This window comes from Tetrao urogallus (genome assembly GCF_951394365.1).
Source record: "Tetrao urogallus genome assembly, chromosome: 3".
NCBI classification, from domain to species: domain Eukaryota; kingdom Metazoa; phylum Chordata; class Aves; order Galliformes; family Phasianidae; genus Tetrao; species Tetrao urogallus.
Window position 1 is genome coordinate 32,695,639 of NC_136815.1, and position 20,930 is coordinate 32,716,568.

At 36.0% G+C, this 20,930-nt stretch overlaps 1 protein-coding gene across 2 annotated transcripts in view; it reads right to left on the bottom strand.

Moving 5' to 3' along the window:
• PREX2 (phosphatidylinositol-3,4,5-trisphosphate dependent Rac exchange factor 2) overlaps window positions 1-20,930 on the bottom strand; it is a gene marked incomplete at both ends in the record, with an annotated part of 171,534 nt that overhangs the window by 15,670 nt on the left and 134,934 nt on the right. For both annotated transcript variants that reach the window (XM_079533287.1, XM_079533286.1), the window contains 3 exons: window positions 5,705-5,895; window positions 8,138-8,204; window positions 18,222-18,336. In XM_079533287.1, coding sequence (XP_079389413.1) covers window positions 5,705-5,895; window positions 8,138-8,204; window positions 18,222-18,336 — 373 coding nt within the window. The remainder of the gene's footprint in view (window positions 1-5,704; window positions 5,896-8,137; window positions 8,205-18,221; window positions 18,337-20,930) is intronic.

Here is a 20,930-nt window from a genome sequence, read left to right on the forward strand (position 1 = left end):
AGAGTTGGGAAGCACATCGTGCTCTTAACTGTAGCTTCCATCTGATGTAGGGTCACCTCAGGGGAACTGAGAACAGTATCGAGCTGTCCTAACCCAAACTGTAAATATAGGTAAGTAAGACAATACTGCAGCAACTGAAGAGTAAGAAGATGTTTCTATAGAGCAAAGCAATTGAGTCATCTATCAACTCTGCTGCCAAGTGTCTATCCTAGTGCATAACGTTACAACGCATCCACAAAGGAAGAGTGCACTGATATTAGCACACTCATATTAGCAGGAAGTTAGATCCATCCATCCATCTCATTGCATTTCTCCGCATTTTCAGATTGTAATTTAAACAGAAGAGTATCTCAGACTTTAAAATGTGTAAGCAAACTCAATGACCACAGTCCTTCACACATACACACAGTAGAAATTAACAAAACAAAAATGTGTCAGGCTGCCAGGGAAAGGCAAATCTTTCCACTACTGTAATTACTGCTACTGTAGAGATAACTGGTTTGTGTGCAAAGCCTTGTTTATATTAAGACAAATTCCTGCCTATTGATAATGTAACTATTTCCAATATTAGCTAGCACAAAATAAAATACTCTACTATCCAAAATAATTTAAGGAAAACATAAGTTTTGTTTATGTTTCAGTTGGGAGATTGCACATACACTGACTGCAGACAGACATAATAAAACAGCAATTAAAATAGAGAATCTTCACTGAAAGGTGGGGAGTAGCCAGGATAGTTCCTCAGCTCATGCTGACCTGCTCCCAAAAATTAGTCCCATCAACCCCAGAAAGTCATCTTACTGCGGAGTTCATGAGTTACATCTGCAAAACTTCAAGGAGAATTTATTTGTTTGTAGCACAGACTCATTGAGCTCAGAACTAAATTCCTACCAAAAAACAATTTTAAGAATCTAAAAGGAAGTATTCATATGATACAGCATCTGAAATAAAAAATCAGGGCTCCTGTTTTTCAGCTTCTTTTATCTGATTCACTAAAAGGCAGCTGGCCACGGTGGACAGCTTATGGCATTCCTCTGCTTCACTGTGTGGAAGATGCAGTCGGTTTAGCTGGATTCCAGGAGCTGTGCCAGCTGCAGGAGACAGCATAATCAACCCTTGGCAAAACCTGCTTCATCATTCAGCTGAGTGCTGCCAGCCAGAACCCCACTGGTTGAAGGATGGTAATGCTAAGGAGAGACTTTCTGGAGGGGAAATTAAAAGTCAGAAAAGAAAATAAGACAGTGATTTTTTTTCTGGGGTTCAAGATTATCAAAGACTTCTCTCAATCCTCCAGGAAATGCAGAATTTTAAATAAAGTTGGGATTTGTTTCATTTGGATGCTTTAAATGATTCCTTTGAGCTTGTAAGTCTGATGGTCCCTGAAAAGGCTTCTGCAGCTGCTGCACCTAATTTCATTTTGGCATGGAAAGAGGCGAGGGCATGTCTGTGCAGCCAAGTCTGCACTTCCCCCTGAAGCAGGAGCAAGCATCATGATTCAATAAAATTTAAAAGTGCCTTTCACCACCTACATTTGTGCAGAGTGATTACAACTTCAAATGGATCGAATACAAGTAAAGAAAGCAGAGTATTGTTTACAGGGTGACAGTTGATTGGCAGGCAGAAATATAATTATGGATGATAGAAAAGGGCAAAATAGAAATACAAACGATCGATTTCTCGGGCTAATTTAGAGTTTTGTTCCTGATGTTGATCAACAAGGCATGTTCACTTAGGATAATCCAAGGGCAGTCTGCAGTATTCATATGTCACTGAGGACAGTGAAGGTTAAAGGGACTTATTTTTTCCCATCCTTGTTTTACTTGCGACTATAATATATTTGGAAAGAATTGCTGCTTGAAGTAGATATAGGATTTCAGGCTCTAATGTAAATTGGTAAACGTATTGTCATAATAAAAATCAAAGCAAAGCAATCACCAGCAATTCAAAATCCCGAGTATTATCTCGGATATAGGGATAAAACCACAAACTCTGTCAAGCTGTTTTAGTCTAGTGCAGTGCAAAAAGCAATTTAATATGGATCAGAGAGAAGTCAGAAACCAAGACACTGCTGATCCACAGATCAGCAATCACTGTCAAAGGAGACCAAGCTGTTCTTGGCTCTTCTGCATTGAGACTGCCATCCCAGCACCTCCTCCAAAGCTATCTGGGATTTGCTTCCCATTAGGTGACAGAAACCTGCAGTGTCATGCATGACACCTCAGTCAAGACAACACAGTAAAGGCTCTCCATTCATTTTGGTAAGACATAAATTGAGTGGGGGAAGGTTGAGGTTTAAAGTATAGACAGATTCATGCTTTGCTAAGATCCCACTCCCCAGGAAAAAAAGAAAGGTGCTGACCAACCAAGAGCACCCTGAGCTCTTCCACAGTCTCAAAGATTCTCTTCCATTAGAGACCAAACATTGAAATTGGGCCAAAATGAGGGTTTTTTGTTTGTTTGTTTTTTAAGAAAGCATGTAAGAAACTTGCTCTGTGTTCATTATTCTTCATTTTTAAGCTGGTAAGAAGATTGAGAAATGAAGAACATACTTCCTGCAATAACAATTCCCATCTTTCTGCTATCTGCTTACATAGTGGAATCAGTAGATAATGCCACTTTTCAACTCACTTAGTACCTGTATCATAGTGCAAAAAACTTTCAGTCAAGAGCTTTTGGTCTGGGCCTAAAAATGTGGATTTCTGCAACTGGTTGCATTCAACAACTTCACAGTATTTAGTATCTAAGAACACAGAAGGCCAGACAAATTGTCAAATACAATCAGAAATGAAAATTTCTATCTGAAAAATCAGTAACTAACTCACAATTTGAATAACATTATTTTTTATGATTATCTGCACTGATTAAATAATATTCCACCAAACAACTAAAAGAGTACAACCCCCAAGGCTATAGGGAAGAGGCAAAATCTTCTTTGTTTATGGGACAGGATCACATCCAGCCTCTTATTCATCTTTCTGTCCTTCTCACGGGATTTAATGATGCTGTAAGAGTTTCACTCTACAAAGTGTCAAGACGAGCAGGTTCACAAAAAACACAGCAGAATTTAGCAGCAGTAATTTCAGGAACACCCAGCGAGCCTACTGGCTGGAGATGAAACAAACTTTCTGTCTGGACAAAGGCAATTTCAGAATGTCAAAAAGCAGTGCTTATTTAGTGCTGGACGGGAGAGATTTGGCCCACAAAGGCCAGAAGGAAAATAGTATGTGATGTTATGTGACTTCATATTCTAAGGAAAGACCTCTTCATCCATCCAATTTGTATGCATAACAGTATCTTCAGGTGACTCTTGCTTCTTGGAAGGAATAAAAAAGCTTCTTTAACTTCTGTCACTTCAAATAATAGCACGGGAATTCCTTCCAATTTCTAAATATATGAGTTTTAGTCTGAACTTTCAGAAATTCAGGGCAAAAACTCTGAGTACCTATAAAATCTCAAGTAATGCATTCCTCTCTCCTGGAGGGTCTATCTTAAAATGTCTGTGAGAATGCCAAGAGTTGATTTTATTTTTTTTTTTCTCTGAACAGATGGTGGCCACAAAGGCAGTATTATCACACAACTGAAGTCATGCTATCTGATGGAAAAACTGAAATGGACTCTTCTGTAAAGCAGAACTAGTCATGCTTTACAGAAAAGTGTTTTGTGATTTTATATAAAAGGGACATCTTGAATCCTTTAACATCTAGATGGAAACCCACATGGTAAGCAGTTATACTCGATTCCCATTACTTGTAATAATATTTTGAAATCCAATTTGTGCTGGCTTTGTAACATTTTGTTTTTTAAATATACTTAACCAGATATTTATTAGTTGTAGACCTTTGAATTAGTCTTAGTTTTGAGCAGGGATCTGATTAATAATTCATCTTCATTTAAGAGTAATCATTTATTTGGGCTTTTGAAGTTGCTCTGACTTTATTCTTAAACAACTAGAATTTTTGGCACGACCATATTTGCAAGTTCAGAACTTGAGCCATGAAATCATAAAGAAACTCAAAGATGTTTTTATATAAAACAGCAGAATCAAGCCCGAAGTCTCTTCTGATCATGTAGGAAGTGAAATTTGTCTTATTCAACACAGAAATGTCTTCAGAAGAGGACTCCGCAATAAAGAATTTGTTCATAAAAGCTCAGGGCTTTGAAGAAATAATAATAGCAGCTAATCAACATGAGGTCAATCTGAGTATTATTACTTTTTCCACTGTTCTTCAGTCAATATTGCTTCGTTCTGCAGGCCTTAATAAGGCTGATTTCCTACTCCCTATCCCCAATCTTGTTCGCTCTTTCTCAGAGCAATGTTTATAAGCAAAAATCATATTAAGAAACAAGAGTTCTGACACACAACATCTCTACAAGAAAAACTTCTTGTTAAAGTATTTTAAATGAAGGCAAGAGACAGCTTTTCTCTGGCTCATCTTCAGTCTTCTGAAATGACAACTTCATGCCAATCCATGCTATATAGTATTCTCATCTTCTTATGTAGTGACTGATCTTAAATAGTAGTGTTACTTAGCAATTGTCTAAAACCAAGTACTGTATACAAAGTGACATTTTCTTGTACCAGCAATGAAAAGCAACACATTTGTTGCAAACTCTGCTAAGAGAAATGGCTAGCACTGTTTTTATATAACTTAACTGTGTTGGTTATATACAGAGCTTTTTATATTTTGCATACCTAGTAACCTGCATTGCAGTTATCTTGCATTTTTTCCCCCTAAATCTCTTTTTAAGAAATGACAATACTTAAAATTAGGATGAAGTAATGCTCATTTTAGTACAGTATACTGGTAATCAAGCCTGCTTAAAATAAGGATTTGAATAGGTCATAAAATCACAGAATATCCCACAGGGACCCACAAGGATCATCAAGTCCAAATCCTAATGAGAGTATTTTTAACATCACTACCTGTAAACCAGTTAGGAATTTTTAGAAAGGGAGTAGGTATTTAGCATCATGATCTTGGCTATATCTTTGACTTCTGTTGTTGTTCCCTTTCCCTCTCTTCCAATGGCAGTCTCAGCTTTTTTGGTACAATACAGACAAAATTGTAGTCTGCTAGTCTGGAATACAAACATATTACTGCCTTTAACTAATGTCAGTAAATACTAGAGAGAATAATGACACTATTGCATTTATTAATATATGTAAATAAATGTGTGTGTATTAAATCTTCAGACTTGATGACAACAAAGTTCAGTTGGCTATGGTTCATTTTCCGGTATTGTATTAATACAGACAGAACTTCTAGTTATGATATGGTACACGTAAAGAAATGCATCTTGCTTATTTTTTTCCCTTGGAAAAAAAGCTTAACTACTATTTCACCAGCATATAAAGCAGATATGGATATCAGCATTTCCTGCCTGCATTAAGAGTTTAATACAGTGTGTTTTATTCACCTAGGAAACGTTTCTTCTTCTGCTTTAGCAATTAAGGTTACTGTCTTTTCCTGACTTGAATAAGGAACAATCCATAACAACTACACAGAACAAAATCATACTGCTCATTTCTGTCAATCACTGAAAGCACAGTTATACAATTACACCACAAAACTTTAAAGTATATGAGATACTTAGTCACATACGTGAAAAAACAGTGTAAGAATTCCATTTAAAAAGAAAATTCTCCAAACTGCAATGTCTGAATGACTGACTGAAACAAAGGGAGGAAAATAAATTGCCATACCGGTGAACTCCACTGTTGCACATAATGATGTGACAAGCTCCAAGCCTGTTACAGAGTTCAGAAGAAACTGATAGCAATCCAACTCCAGAAGCACTGCAAGCAGTGTATGCGCAGGCAGCAGTGCGCTTAGATCGGATGAAGGACCCTATGAGTCGGTAAAGTTCATCCAAGCAATTAAGTGGCCTCATCAGCTGAAAGAGAGAAAAAGAAATTTTAGTATTTGCTACCAAGACAATGTGAAACGCTGTTTTTGAGTAAGTCTTCCCAGATGTGTGTTGGAATAACGGGGTAAGCTGGGACAGCCAAAGTGAGATTCTGTAACTTACATAAAGAACATGTAGTCTTTTGCTATGTGACTTAGAACAACATTTTTTTCATTCCCATAGCAGCTTAGTGAGCTGATCTTCAGTTCAATAAACTGAACAGATCCAAAAGTGCCATTTCTATCATTGGTATTTTCAGAAAAGGGAAACCACAAAGAAACAACCATAATGCATGCAGAGGAGGGATGCCAAGGCTGGTTAATTGACTCACTGATAAAATTAGATTATAATTAAGAAACACTATCCCCCCATTTATGCAAACAGCTGTTTTCTAATCTCGACTAACAGTATGGAAAGAGAAAAACGATCAAGAGTAACAAAATATACTGCAAAACTCAACACTAGAGTATGGAAAATGAATGATTCACCTTTCTTTATTAGGTGAATCCTTCAAGTGGAAGGTTGCCCTCAGAAGAGGAACCCTCAAAAGAAGTTTAGCAATGAAAAGCAGCATCCATGGTTCTTTGTGTAAAGAAAAGATTCACAGCACAGTTTTGTAGATTCCATAATTCAAATTCCATTTCTCTTCCTACCAGAAATACTTAAAGATTCTAACAAAATCCTACTACCCAAAGGAAGGATATTTTGAAGGACAGATTAATACCCCAAAGACATCCTTAACTAATTAGAGAAATGTCAGCCTCACTTGCTCATTTTGGAGGTAACCTCACTAAAAAGCATACAGTTCAGGTAAATAAATTAGAAAAAAAAGTATATTTAAATCTGGGCACAAACAGATTTAACTTGGTTTAACTCCTATTGATCTAACTTGCATCCATTTAAATTGATTTTAACTGTGCCATTTACGAATGCAGAGCTATGGAGAAGAGAACAAAAGTCACAGCTACAGCTACAAACTGAGATCATGCATTCGCTCTTAGCTTGCTCCAATTGCAAAATAAATGCATTAGCTTAACTTAGCATCCCTCGGTTAGGTCTGTATTATGAGCTGCTTTTATCTTGCCCTTGACCTTTTTACTGAAATAGCAGGTTTGGGGGTAACAAGCACTCCACATGTAGTTAAATTCGTCCTGCTGCGGCTGTGACATTTAAAATATATATGTTCTTGACACCATAGAAGGAGAAGCACAGGCTCACCTCCTCCTCCCCTTCCATGTAGTCCAGTACAGAGACAAGAAACGGGAACAAGAAACAGAGCAGGGTTGGTCTCTTCTCAGGGTGACAGGTGGCAGGACAAGGGGAAATGGCCTCAAGTTGCACCAGGGTAAGGTTAGGTTGGATATCAGGAAACACTTCTTTACAGAAAGGGTGGTTAAGCACTGGAATAGGCTCCCGGAGAGGTGGTTGAGTCACCATCCCTGGATGTGTTTAAAAACCATTTGGATGTGGTGCTCAGGAACGTGATTTAGCAGAGGGTTGTTAGGGTAGTATGGTTAAGTTATGGTTGGACTAGATGATCTTTAAGGTCTTTTCCAACCATAGCAATTCTGTGATTCTGTTTTCTAATGGACATACTGTGTGATGCAGTCATAAATTTCAGTCTGTCACAGAGCTCAGTGACAATCATTGCATTTCTCAAGACACAGTAACTCAATCACTTTCGCTTTTAATTCAGTACAGACAAGATCCTAGAATTTTATTGAGCTGCAATACAGCCATTAACTCTCTGACAATAGGGGAGCATTAAATGAATTTTCCTAGCCTCTGGGATCTCTCAGTCACAAAGGTTTGAAGACAGATTAAAGCATTTGAAGAAAGCCTAAAAGCAGGTTTAGGAGGAAGTATAAGATTCTGAAACAGTACTTAATTTTCAACAGCAATTCCAATTTTCAGAACTAAAAATATCTGCCTGCATCTACTCCCTCATTGCCTAAGCCTATCAATGCTGCTGGTGTGACTGTATTACTCTGACAATGCAGTGAAAAAGAAAAGTTGTAGTTCTCTTTCTCAGATACATTGATGCCCTCCAGCCTCATCTTCTGATGCAGAATCAATTGCAACAGAGAGCCCTTAGAAGAAGGTACAACAAAAAGTTGCAATAGTTTCTCCTTTCCTTGCCCATGTAGCTTTGAACACTTCCATTTCTCAATGGAAAGGACACGGTGTGTAACATAAAAAGTTTAATTAGGTACTTATCACTTTTATTTACCTTATCTATGTAAGCTGCTTTAGATGTTGAATTTGGAGGCAGGTTTGACTTGTCCAGGTAGAATGCCCTGAGAAAACAAACATAATACAGCAAAGACTGTTAATTATTTGAACTCCTGAACAAAATGGATGAAAGAGACTATTCTGAGAAATTGTCCTAAGGTTGGATTATTATCTTACTATTACTACTACTATCATAACAAGAGAGGGTCAAGAATTTACAAAGGTAAACAGGTACTAACGCTCTTTTTTTTAAATAATGAGAAATGCTTTTCTTGTTTTGGAGATTTCCCTTCTGCCCTTCGACAATTCACTGCAAAATTTTAACCTCTACTCAGAAGAAAAACATGTTTTGAAAATGATTTTCACCAAAACATACATTTGCATCAGTGAAAGGTTTGTGGCAGCTGTCAGATTTTAACAGTAACTTTAGGAAACCTGGCATCACGGTATGTAAACAGCACCTGCATCTTATGTACTGCAAGTTTTGTTTGCATGTTTGTTTAAATATCAGTTGCAAATAACTGCAACGATATCAGAATCAAATCTGAAAGCTAGTAGATTTTTCTGCCCATAGTTTTGTAGTTTTGAGAAGCATCTTCTCCCAGATTTGAGGTCTGAACCTTACACAAAGCACAGCAGTGAAATCTGATCTCATTCTGTTATTCCATTAAGCCCTCGTGCAATCAAGAATTTACTCCTTGTTAAAGGAAGCTGGAGACTATTGAAAGGAAAAGAGGTTTGCAGAGAAAATTACTCATAAATCACTGTGAGTGGCCACAGCACATAAAAGCTACCTCAGTAGCAACAGGCCAGCCTTTCTCTTTGTTAGCAAAGCTAAAGACCAAAGCACCACCCTGCCACCCACCAAACATTATTAGACTAAAAGCCTTCACTGTTTTTTCCTGCTATGCCACAGGAAAATCTGCTCCATTTTCAGTGTGTTCAGCACTTCCATTTTCTTTGTGCTATTATTTCAGTAAATTCAACTGCATTAAATGAGACCAGAAACCAAATATAGAACAGTACACACATTAATGGAGTACATGGAAAATAATCAACTCAGGGTACAAAATGAAGCAACACGAATGCTAGAATAGGATATACAATTATAAGAATTACTATATTAATTCAGTCCGTTATTCATTAAGTTAAAGAACAAAAGAAATCAACTATACACAACATTAATTTTGAATATCAAAATATCCTGCTACCACTGAAACAATTCCCCTCCACTACAATCAGATAACACTCCCAGATGTTTCTCCAATGCTTTATTTTTATTGCTTTTCATAAAAACATGCTTCAGTATTTTACAGAACATGACAAACTGTGGACAGCAAATAAATTTCCAAAGCACTTCGCTTAATTACTAAATGCTTGTTAAGGTCCTTCATCATATTTTATGGGAAAAGTTAATGGCAATCTTGGCGCAGTGCCCAGTTCAGACAGTATTTTCTAATCAACTTGAAATGAACAAGAATGAAATCATAGTTCTTTGTCTGCAATTGTGATGCTGTTTTGTGCTACTAAAAGCCTTACAATTTCTATAAATTCTTGTAGAAAAGCCTTCCTTTAAAGACGAAAAAAAAGGTAGAAAAAACAATAGATATTAAAACTACAGGAGATGATTGCTATGTTCCACCTTTTAAAGACACTCCCTGTGTCAAAATGTCAAATACCGGGACAGATACCTCAAGGAAAACTTACTATGGATTAAAGTAACAAATAGGTTAGGGCTCAAAAAGAAAAACCTATCATAAAATAAGTTTTCCCATAACTTGTGCATTAGATGCAGAAAAACTGATAGGATTCTGTAGGACACCCTAAAAAAATGATTTAGACATGTAAAAACCTGAAAAAATGAAACACTGAAAACTGAAGCTTAAAGGAGACAGGCATTTGTCTGTCTGAGACACTCCATACATGCATGTACATGCATAATCAAGTTCCTAGGCTTTCAAATTGCTGTTCTAGGAAGTCTATATGCTTACACTGGATGTTGACCATCCATTCTCTGACTGGACACGGTGGCAAGATAATTGGATTAAATCGCATTAAATAAAGGTTAATTGGGGGTTCTGCTCTAGAAAGGTCCAACACTGGACACGATTTGAATTGACAGTTATTGCAACACAGCACAACTCCTGTACATTTTACTAGCAGTATTTCTATATTGCTATTCATGCTCCAAGTCCAGAAGAAAGAAACTGTAACATTCTATTTCTAATTAAGTTCACAAGAAAGGAATAGTCTTTATATAGACAGAATACATACAGAATACTACCCACTGAAGCCTCAGCATACTGAGTAGTTGAAAGAAGTCTGCACATATGAGCAATCAGATGTCAGAACACACAAGGACTTCCTACCTTCCATCATTTACATGCCTCAAAAAATACGTATTTCAGCAATAAGGACAATGTGCAGAAGCTCTGTAGTTTCATCATAAAACAAGATTATGGACATCAAGGAGATTTCAACCCTAACATCCATGACAGTGATACAGTCCTGTGTACAATATTATTATTAGAGAAAAGTTTAATTATAACAAGAAATCACCTTCATGACAATTTCACAGTTTTAAATTCTTAAACAGTTTAGACTGTAATATTCTGATCATTTACAAGCACTACTGTGCAACTCAAAGCACAGAAAAGAAAATTTGAACACTCTGTGGCACTGAACTTACCTTGGGTAATTTACATTTCATGTGTAAGTCCCTCCTGGCTAACTCTAAGGACAGTGACACACAAGCTTTGCCAGTGTTTATTCTAACTGTAACCAAACGGAACTGTGGAAGTGTGAGCACAAAAAGTTCTGGATGGCAGAAAATAGAAAAAATAAAATAAGAAAAGGCTTTTTCTCTATGTAACTCTGATTGTTTTTCAGATGTTGCATTTTACCCTCTATTTTTCTAGTGATCCAGAAGAGATCTTAGTTCCCAGTATGCTAAGCCTCCAGTCATCTCTGTTTACTTCCCAGATCACTTGAAATCATCCTGTTCTATTAATTGAAAGGAAAGATCTTGAGCCACCACCACTTCTAGGTGCCTTACTGCTTCACCTGTTATACCAACAGCCAAATCCACACTGAACCCATTGGTACTAACAGCTTCCGCACTTCTTTATCACAAAGTATATTTCGCTTCTTGATTTATGATATTCTAGACATGGAATATTGTGTTAAGGTGATAACATGCCAAACAGTCATAGGGTAGCAAGCATTTCTACTACACCTACAAGCTGTACAAGCTACAGGCTTGAACTGAATTCATATCGAGTGACCAAAAGTGAAAGAAAAAGCTTCATCTCTAATCATTGCAGACACACTTTCTCTGCATTTGCCAAGCACTAAGAAAACAGAATGATCCAGGTGTCATTTCGAGGTGTTTTTATTCTTTAGTATCAAGAAGAATAATCTTCAATTTCTGAACATTCTCTGTAATAAATTTTGATCATACTTTGCCAAAAGTCTAAAGAGTGTAAGAAATTTATACTCACACACAGGGTATGTAACTGGAAGAGAGAAGAAGAAAAAAACAAAAACAAAAAAAGTCTAAATCTGAGCCAGCTGGAGATATCTTTTAGACCAGCTAGACAATTTAATTTACTTTGTCCAGTATCTCTCTATTCACTCTGGTCCTGCTTCACTTTAGATGCAATGAATCCCAATTTCTGTTCTACCTAAAATGTTTCTCATTAAGTTTGTCAGGAGACAAATCTGTCAATTATTTCCTTGTTATGTCCTTCAGAGTGAATGCTTAATTCTCAATCTCTCCTTCATAACAATTTTGCATTATATAGAGTTCAGCTAGAAGTATCTACTTCATTTGGAATCATATCTTAAAATTCCAAAAGGCATCAGATTTCCATTTTTTATAGGCATATAAACTACTTGATAAATTGGTATGTATAGCATTGCAGTTCAGTTTTGTTGCTGTATTTTTAAACACAATGCAATACATCAAATACCTGGCATTAAAAATAGGAAAACAGCTTTTGCCTAGTTCATAAATATTCCACTTCAGTGGAAAGAAAATGTTTTCATAGAATTACAACCTAAAACCTGTAAGTCTCCCCAGATTATTATGTTCTGAATTTGATGGCAATAACAAAGACTAGTTAGACATGAAGGAAAGGAAAATAAGACTAAATTCACAGGACAAGAGGGGGACAAGAACAAACAGCACAAGCTTCTTAATCTCATGAGCAATTTCATTTGGAAAGGCTTTTTTCCCACTGGAAACTGTGGCGAAAGAAGTCTGTCAGTTTTAAGATGGCTTTTAATGCATTAATTATGGGACTTGATATATGATTTTGTATGATTTTGTATGATTTTGTATTATATGATAATGCAGGCATGGTCTTGAGGACTCATACTCTTGTTCCAGAGACAAATTCTTTCTTTCATAGTAATTAACTCTCTCTAAATAGATATATCTTTTATGTCGTTGTGTCATTTTTACCAAAGTAACCATTAGAGAATTTTAGCTCAACCTGAAGTCATGAATGCTATCACATCTACTTTCTGCCTTCAGTAAGTTATACATAGTATGGAAAATCTCAGCCTGCCAAGGAGCCTGCAGCTTGAGAAGCTGCTGAGTATGTATGCATGTTTGTGTAAATAAAAAGATGTTATATTACATAGACATATTTTTGTTCCACGCTCATATAAATTCTAGGGGCAGAAATTCTCTCTTCATAATTCTTTTCTAAAATAAAAAATAATTATATTAAATTCTCACGAATTACAGCAAGATTAAATTAAATTTGCCAATATTCTGATAAAGGCTTCTTATGTCATCAGATAGATGCAGGAGGCTTTAGAAAGAGAAACAGTTTGAAGTTACGCTGTAAATTAAACACTTTAAAATGACAAATATTGCATTCAACGTAATCAGATGTTCAGTGTAATGAGGATAGTTAGCTAAATCATTTATCATTAGATTCACTGATTATAATTGCTTCCTTAGCCTAGCAGACTTGAATTTACCTCATAAAATGATATCAAAGAAAGCAGCAACATAGGAGAAATGAAAAGAAAAAAATAATTTTAAAAAGGCCTTTTCCCTTTAGTGCCAGCTCACTTCAAAGAATAGTTCCAAATCGCACAGAACAGCAGGCACAAAGAACATTTTCTTCAGGCCTTCTATGTTGATGCATAGGCAAGTTAATTACTACACAGTAATAATTAGCACTCACACCACTGGTGAGAATGGACAGCAATCCTCATCTACCTTTCCCACAGTGTGATCTTTGGCCTAAATAACTAGGTCATCATGTTGTCAGGGATGTCAGCAGAAAGAGACATATCAGGAATAAATATAAGAAGTAGCGCTCTTGGAAGTAGAGATCTCCTAAGTTCACCTTCATCTATTCCTTTCCTTGTTCCCCTCTTAATCTTCCCAGTTCAAACCACCATATTATTGGGAACCAAATTTTAAAGGTGTTTAGATATCTAAATGCAAGGACAGGCGCTAAAGAGGCATTAAAGATGTTCATTAATCTAACTGCCAATGATTGCACTAATTTCTCATCAGCTAAGAATTAGCTGTGTAGACAATTTCAGAATTCAAGTATAGGCACCTAAATTCATTGAGAGCTTATTCTTGGTGTCAAGAGAACGCAGTGGAACATGCAGACATCTCACATAGCTGTAGCCCCGCACCCCACTGAATGCCCTGTATCCCAACATCTTTTCCACTTTTGAGACATATTATTCATGTGCTCCAGAGAAAAGCTCTTAAAAACAGATGTTCCTGGACTTTTTTGATTAAGATGATAACCAAGAGCACCTGTGAAAAAGTAGATTTTAACAGAATGTTGAAGGAGGGGCCCATTTCCTTCCCAAAAATATAATTCATAGATGGAAAAAGTATGATCAGAATTGCCTGATATATGTCAAAATGTCAAATATTCATGGAGAAATAAAGACCGGAAGAGCAAGCTTCCTTATTATCGTAGACTGGAAGGGACTGGAAGGCCCATTCTACGTCATCAAGCCTAAACCTCTGACAAATCAACACAAGCATTCCTACAGTCATCGAGGTCATTCTAAAACAATCTCACTTACTGCAGGAAGCTAATCCAAAACTTAATTCTTTTGAGGGAAAATGTGTTTATATTCAGCTAAAGGTTTTATCTTAAAAGTCACCATTCAGTCTAAGGATTGCTTGAGTTATGGCCATTCAGCTGACATGTAGATCAGGGTTTCTCCCAGCTTTTAAGTGGCCTGCAAACATAACCAAGCTTTTGTAATGACCGTATGATATATTTCTACGCAGTATGCTAATAAATACTATAATTAATCACATCATGCAGGAAATAAACCTTTAGCAAATATAAAAATCATATTCATAAGACAGAGTGTGTTTTAACTAAATAACTCTTAAAACATTAACATTTCAAAAATGATAAATCAAGTTTTCCCTCATTCTTTTACAATCACGTATGATTCAAGATGTGCCAGAAAAGATTTAACTCAATCCAACAGCTTAAGTAATTATATTGCATTCATGAATTATCACTATTTGTATCACTGTTCCTTGCAGATATGAATTCAAATACCACCGTGCCTTGCTGAAGAAAAACTGACTCATATCTATAAAAGCAAAACAACTGATTCAAGATGGAACAAGGCTATTTGAACAGCATGAAGTAGTGAAGGAGAAAGATGAAGAAAACTGAAAGGAGGTAGGAGAATGTAGAATATTATTATTTAACATTAGTATCTGTAAAGGTAAGATGCACTGGTCCTCCTGTATGACAACAGTAGGGATATCAAAGACATAGTAATAAATATATTCAAAAATCTTTACTGACCTAATTGCTTTCACTTGGTTACATTACATGTTTCCTACTAGCAAACCATTTGATTAAAATTACAGTGCACCAGCACAACTTGCAAATACAATTTCAGTACAGCTTTTTCCCTTATGCATGTCAGAGAAACATTGAACTACAGAAATAAAAGCACGATGGCTGACGGTGAAAAAAAAAATCCAGCATCATTAAGAACAATTGTGGGCCAGATGCGGAAGATTTTCCAGCAGCTCCAGAAATCTCATAAACTAGTCTGTTTTTAAAATAACATTTATTCAGATAAAGGACTTCCTACACATCACAGAGGCAAAGGATTTTGGCTCAGGAATTATAGCAAAGCTAGAAATGCTTAGCTGGTCTTAGAATGAAAGTTCTCTTGTATAACCAATCAGATTCTGATAGGTAGGGTTAAAGTCAATTACGGAAGATGGAGGGACATTCCCTCCATTCCACATAAGTATCAAATTAAGTAACTGGTTTTCAACTGTCTTTCATATGATATCCTACCAATGATAACCTTATGATTAGCGCTCTGCAGTTGAGGTTGCATTTCCAAAGGCTGCAAAGCAAGGACCATGAAAGAGACAAGTTTTCATGACTGCTCAAATTGGTGTTGAGGAAGATCTGGATCAATTATATCACTTCTGATACTGTGATGAAGTTGATCATTGTTCATTAGCAATAAATGAATGAATTCTGCAATATAAGTAAGGATTCCATTTTTTATTTTACTTGATTGACAAACCACTACAAATTTACTAATATATCTCTTGATTCAGTCAAATAAACAAACTGCAAGTGAATTCGGTACGGCACGTGCCAGTATCTGTCTTTTCACCCAAAAGACACTGCATTCCTCAAAAGTATTCTATATGTTCATTCTCTAACAGAACTTTACTACAGAAAATTAAGTAGTAGCTGAGGTACCAAACATTTTTAAATTTTATTTTCCTGCTCAATTTCATCACAGTTCCTTTGTAAGTGGGATTATCTACAATTTAAATGGCTCCATTGGGTTCAGATTAGAACACTATTAGTCAAATGTGTCAGGAATAAGAGAAGCTGAACTTGCTTCAAAAGTTCTGTTGCTCTGCTTTGCTTTCTGCTGCTGTAGCAATGGAAAGACTGCAAAGTGATCATCAGATAGTAATTCCAGGAGTAGCATTGTATTCCTTTTTGTACAGAGAAATGATGGCTTACTGGTTGTGTCTTGAATGACATTTTATTACTGATTACGTGGTGCTACACAGAGGATTTCTTCCACATGAAGAGTTTAAGACAATGTAATTGCTTTTGTGTATGTTTCCAGGGACTATTCAATTTCACTTTTATGTTTTCCTTTGGAGCAATTATCCAAATGTTAATAGCTTTTGCTGCTGTACTTAGTTTATTAGATTCTCCTGTCCAAACACCTACATTGCCTAGCAAAGAGCAGAACAAGAACAAAGCATCTGCTTTTCTCTTTTTCCTCTTCTCTTCACATTATGTTAGTGAATTCCTGAAGCTCTTTGTGCCTCATTTAAGAAATGGCTTAAGTTCAACAGAAAATAAATGCAGAGATCAATTACTGAATGTCCTCATCAGACATTAAATGGCTGGGAGAAAAAAAAAAAAAAAAAGAAAAATGTAATTTTCCTATTCTTCAAATTGGACAGAGCTACCATTAGTAATTTTTGTTGAATGTTAACTTTTTCACAGTAGCTTCTTGCAAAACCAGGCATTAATCATTAGCAACTGATCAGATCCATGAATCGAAACACCGTAAGAGTGCTATGTCTCATTAGATCCAAAGCATGAATAAAGATCCTAACTAGAATGCATGAGATAAGCAAGGCCAAGCAACATTAGAATGTAAAGTTGGTAAGAACTTATTTTAAGGATTATTATAGGGCTAAATCAGATGTATTCATAGAAAAGAACATGACAAAAAAATTGCCTTGACCAACTGATAGAAAATACTTTAATGCAGAATTTGCATTAAATATCACTATGACCAAAGCTTCCTATAAAACTGAATGGTCACATACAACTTCTTAAATAAATATAAAGGATTAAATTTTTTTTTCTCCCTCCAAATAGTGACTTTGGAAAAATAAAAAACAATGTGGAAAACAGAATAAGTAAATAAATACTACGCTTGCCATTAGGACATATTTGTACTGACACAGATGGAACAAAGAAATGAGATCTACAGTATTCCTAGAGTACAAGTGGATTTATAATTGCTTTTGCTGTAATACCACTTAAATTAAAGCAAATTTAGAAAATGCGCTGCTTTGATAAAATATTTCAGAAATACATTTTCATTTCAAGATACAAGAAAAAAATGTCCCAACCACAGGAGTGGGTCAACAGGTTAAATAGCTGGAAAAATATTGAGACCTTCACTTATCTGCTTCTCCCCATATAGATACCCATGGGATGATTGAACAACCTTCCTCTTTGCTTTTCTCAGCTGTCCTTAATCTCTCTTCTACCTCCTATTTTCTATTGTTTGAAAGCTGCCTAACATGGTAGTTTCCATCCAAGTAAAGGATTTAAAAAGTGAAAAGATGTGATTTTTCAGCAGTCCTTTGCACTTTCTCCTCTTCAACTCATGTAAACAGTATATTTAAAAGGTGTTTTCCACAGATACACTGTGCTGCAAGAGTGGTCTTGGTACATACCTTCATTATTCTATTCAGCACTAATAGATTAGTACACCAAAAATTCTGTCTTCACATGCAGCTTCCTATTTACCAAAATACATAATCTGTATCATATTACAATGCATATGTGCTCTGTTATCCATACCTGAAGCTGATGCAAATACCCAGAAACGTTTTTATTCCCATTAGTTTGGGCCCATTAGTAATGGACAAAAACACAAATACATTCTGCTTTGATGAAAACAGCATTATTTTTAAGTCATACTCTACAAAAATATGATCTGCAAAATCAGACCACAAAGTTCAACAACTGATACAGCAGATCAGCATCTGTGATCAAGCAGACATTTCCTTTTGTATATACATTAGTAAAACAATCCTGAGGCAACTACAGCTGTAATTTTCATGGAAAAACAATTTAGGAAAAAAATATTATTCTATTTCTATTTCAATGTAATCTTAACAGTGCAGAAGTAAGAAAAGTCAGAATCATGAGACTTAGATCTTCTTCAATCAAGCAACAAAAACAACTATCACACAATGCACTTTAATTTAAAGATATGTCATAGAAACTGGGTCAAAAAGTAAAAACTTGCATGGTATCATTACCCACCGTAGTTTCTGGTTATACTGCTTGACTTTCTCTAGCGATGCTGCATTAATCTGAGCTTGAAATTCTTCTACTGAAACGCTGTCTCTGTAATAATATCCTTCCATGCTCTCTAATGCTTTAAAAAGAGAAAGTAGAATGAAGAAGAGAAAAATCAGTATTAAATATTTAATATTCACCTTTGTAGCTTTGTTCACAGACTAGTGAATTAGTTTCTAACCTTGAAGTTGTGACTCCTGTGGATTGCTGAGCTGTTTCTTATGTCATCAAATTCTCTTTAAGATTTCATTTACAAGAAAAATTATATTGCTGTCCCTGTAGAAAATACACTTTTGTTGCTCTAATTGAAGTACTACTAAGCCTGAATGCAAAACCATACTTTTAATTTCTGATATATACTGGAAAAGCAGTAAAATGAACTGGGGTAGAAGAAACGGATAAAAGTACCAGCTACTTTCACAGAGGGAGACCTAACTTTGTGTGAAGCCTCATATGGGGAGATGTGGAATTCTTGAACCTGTAGATATTTACACTGATAATCTGAAAGCCTTCTACTGCAACAAGTAAAACAAATTTCTTTGGATCTCTGAAAATGTCATATAAGCTATATAAGCTCCTTTTTAGGTATTGGGTATGTCTCAATGTTCAAACGCTTCACTCATCTCTGCCGTATTCACTTTACAAAAGCAAGGTGAAACATTGCTACAAGAATTCAGGACCTAAATAAAGGCTTCCAGTAAAAGACACTGTCCTCATATGATAATTTAAAAAAAAAAAAAAAAAAAAAAAAAAAAAAAAATCAGAAGAAAAAAGAAGTACAACCTTCCCATTTTGGCACATTCTTCTAAAAGCAATAACTTCCAAAAGCAACCCCCCCCCCCCAAAAAAAAAAGGAAATGAATGAAAAAAAAAAAAAAAAACAACCTACCAATCCTTAAATTTAAATACTCAAGAATGCTCACCCTTTTCTTTGACTAAGCTACATTAAATGTTCAAGTGTTTGAAACATCTCAAGCAAATATGGTCCAGAAAAATCAAGATCATTACTTAATGAAAACTTATTAAGAGATTAACCTATTTATAACATAAAACATAAGCTCTTGGCAAAACAGGCTTTTTAGGGAGGAGCATTAAAGATTTCACAATTAAGAACACTGCTACTTTAGTAATCCATACACAGTAATGGAATTCATCACCCTATCAGAAAATGCATGCAAAGCAGAGTTCTGATGGAAACATGCTGCAGTCTTTACAGCTTCAGCTGTACACAGAATATTAAATCTGTATTAAGCAGTAACTGTACTGCTTAATATGACCAGTTAATGAATAATTCATTCAGTGTGAAAGAACATGCAAATTGCACTCCCCTTCGGTGCTTTCAAAGTTTCCAGTTCTGTTTCTGTGCAAAAAATATTAAATTTCAACATTTAGGTTTGTCTCTTATTTGGTGTTAGATCACACCAGAAAGACCATACGGAAATATCCACTGAACTCCATTTCTAACATGAGGTTACTACAAACATAGAGCTGATTATCTGTACTTCTTGTTTCACTGGCATAAAGTTGGTTTTATCCTGGTTATATCACTCACCAGGAAACTCAGTCACCTGTGAGGACTGACTGGGGCACACACAGTTCTGTTTCTACAGGCACTGTGTGGGTCATTCTCATGGTTGCTAGCAGGGAATCCAATACTGTGTGCTTTGGCTCTCTCCTTCATTTGCAGAATTTAATATATTTTTACCTAGTATATTGAAAAGCTCTTTTGTAAGGCCAGATTTCCTTACAAACTGAAACATATCTTACATGGTACTCTTCTGTTGATATTAGGATATTATGACCTGGACGTATAGACAACTTAATGGGAAATAAACGGAGTGGGAGGATGAGGGGGAGCTTAAAGAGTATTATTGGAACATGGTCTACATCTAGAGGCTCATTACAAGATTACTACAGAGATCTACATTGTTCAAAATCCGACCCAGAGGAGGTGACGCTTCCTGCCAATTTTGCAGCTGCAACCAAACAGCAGAAATCAACGTATACATTTATGTACAGGGCCACCAAGTGGGGGACCTAGACAGGCGGGAGGAACTGGGCAGCAGGAACAATGTGAAGCTGAAAAGTCAAATGTCAAGTCCTGCACCTGGGAAGATGGAGCCTGGGGAACAACTCTGCTGAAAAGAATCTGTGTGTCACATTAGTTTGCAAACTCCACATAAGCCCTGGCAAAAAAAAGAAAGCCAACTACATCCTTGGTGCTAACAGAAGCATAACTGCTAGACTGACAGAAATGTTTATCCTTACTTTCTTTAGCATTCATTAGATTGCATCTTGAAGCTGTGTCCATTTTTTGTCCCCGTTGTACAAGAAAGCTGTTGATCAACTCAATAAAGAGGACAACAAGAGGAAGGATACATAATCAAGACTCAATAAATGTTCTAAAACTATTTTAAAAAGTTGACAATCCTAATCCTGCAAATATAGAGACATGTCTAAATTTAGAAATGGAGCTATGCAACACAGATAAAACAATACTGATATGTCCTGACTTGTTCCTTTGAAAAGCTATTGCATAAGCATGATTTTCCGAATGTTCAGTTTTTCAGCATTATAAACCACTCTATTTTCAGACAGGAAATAGCTTAGCTGTTTTAAGGTTGGAAAGCAAGAAGTAACTTCACAAGGGAACTCACAGAAGATTCCTACATT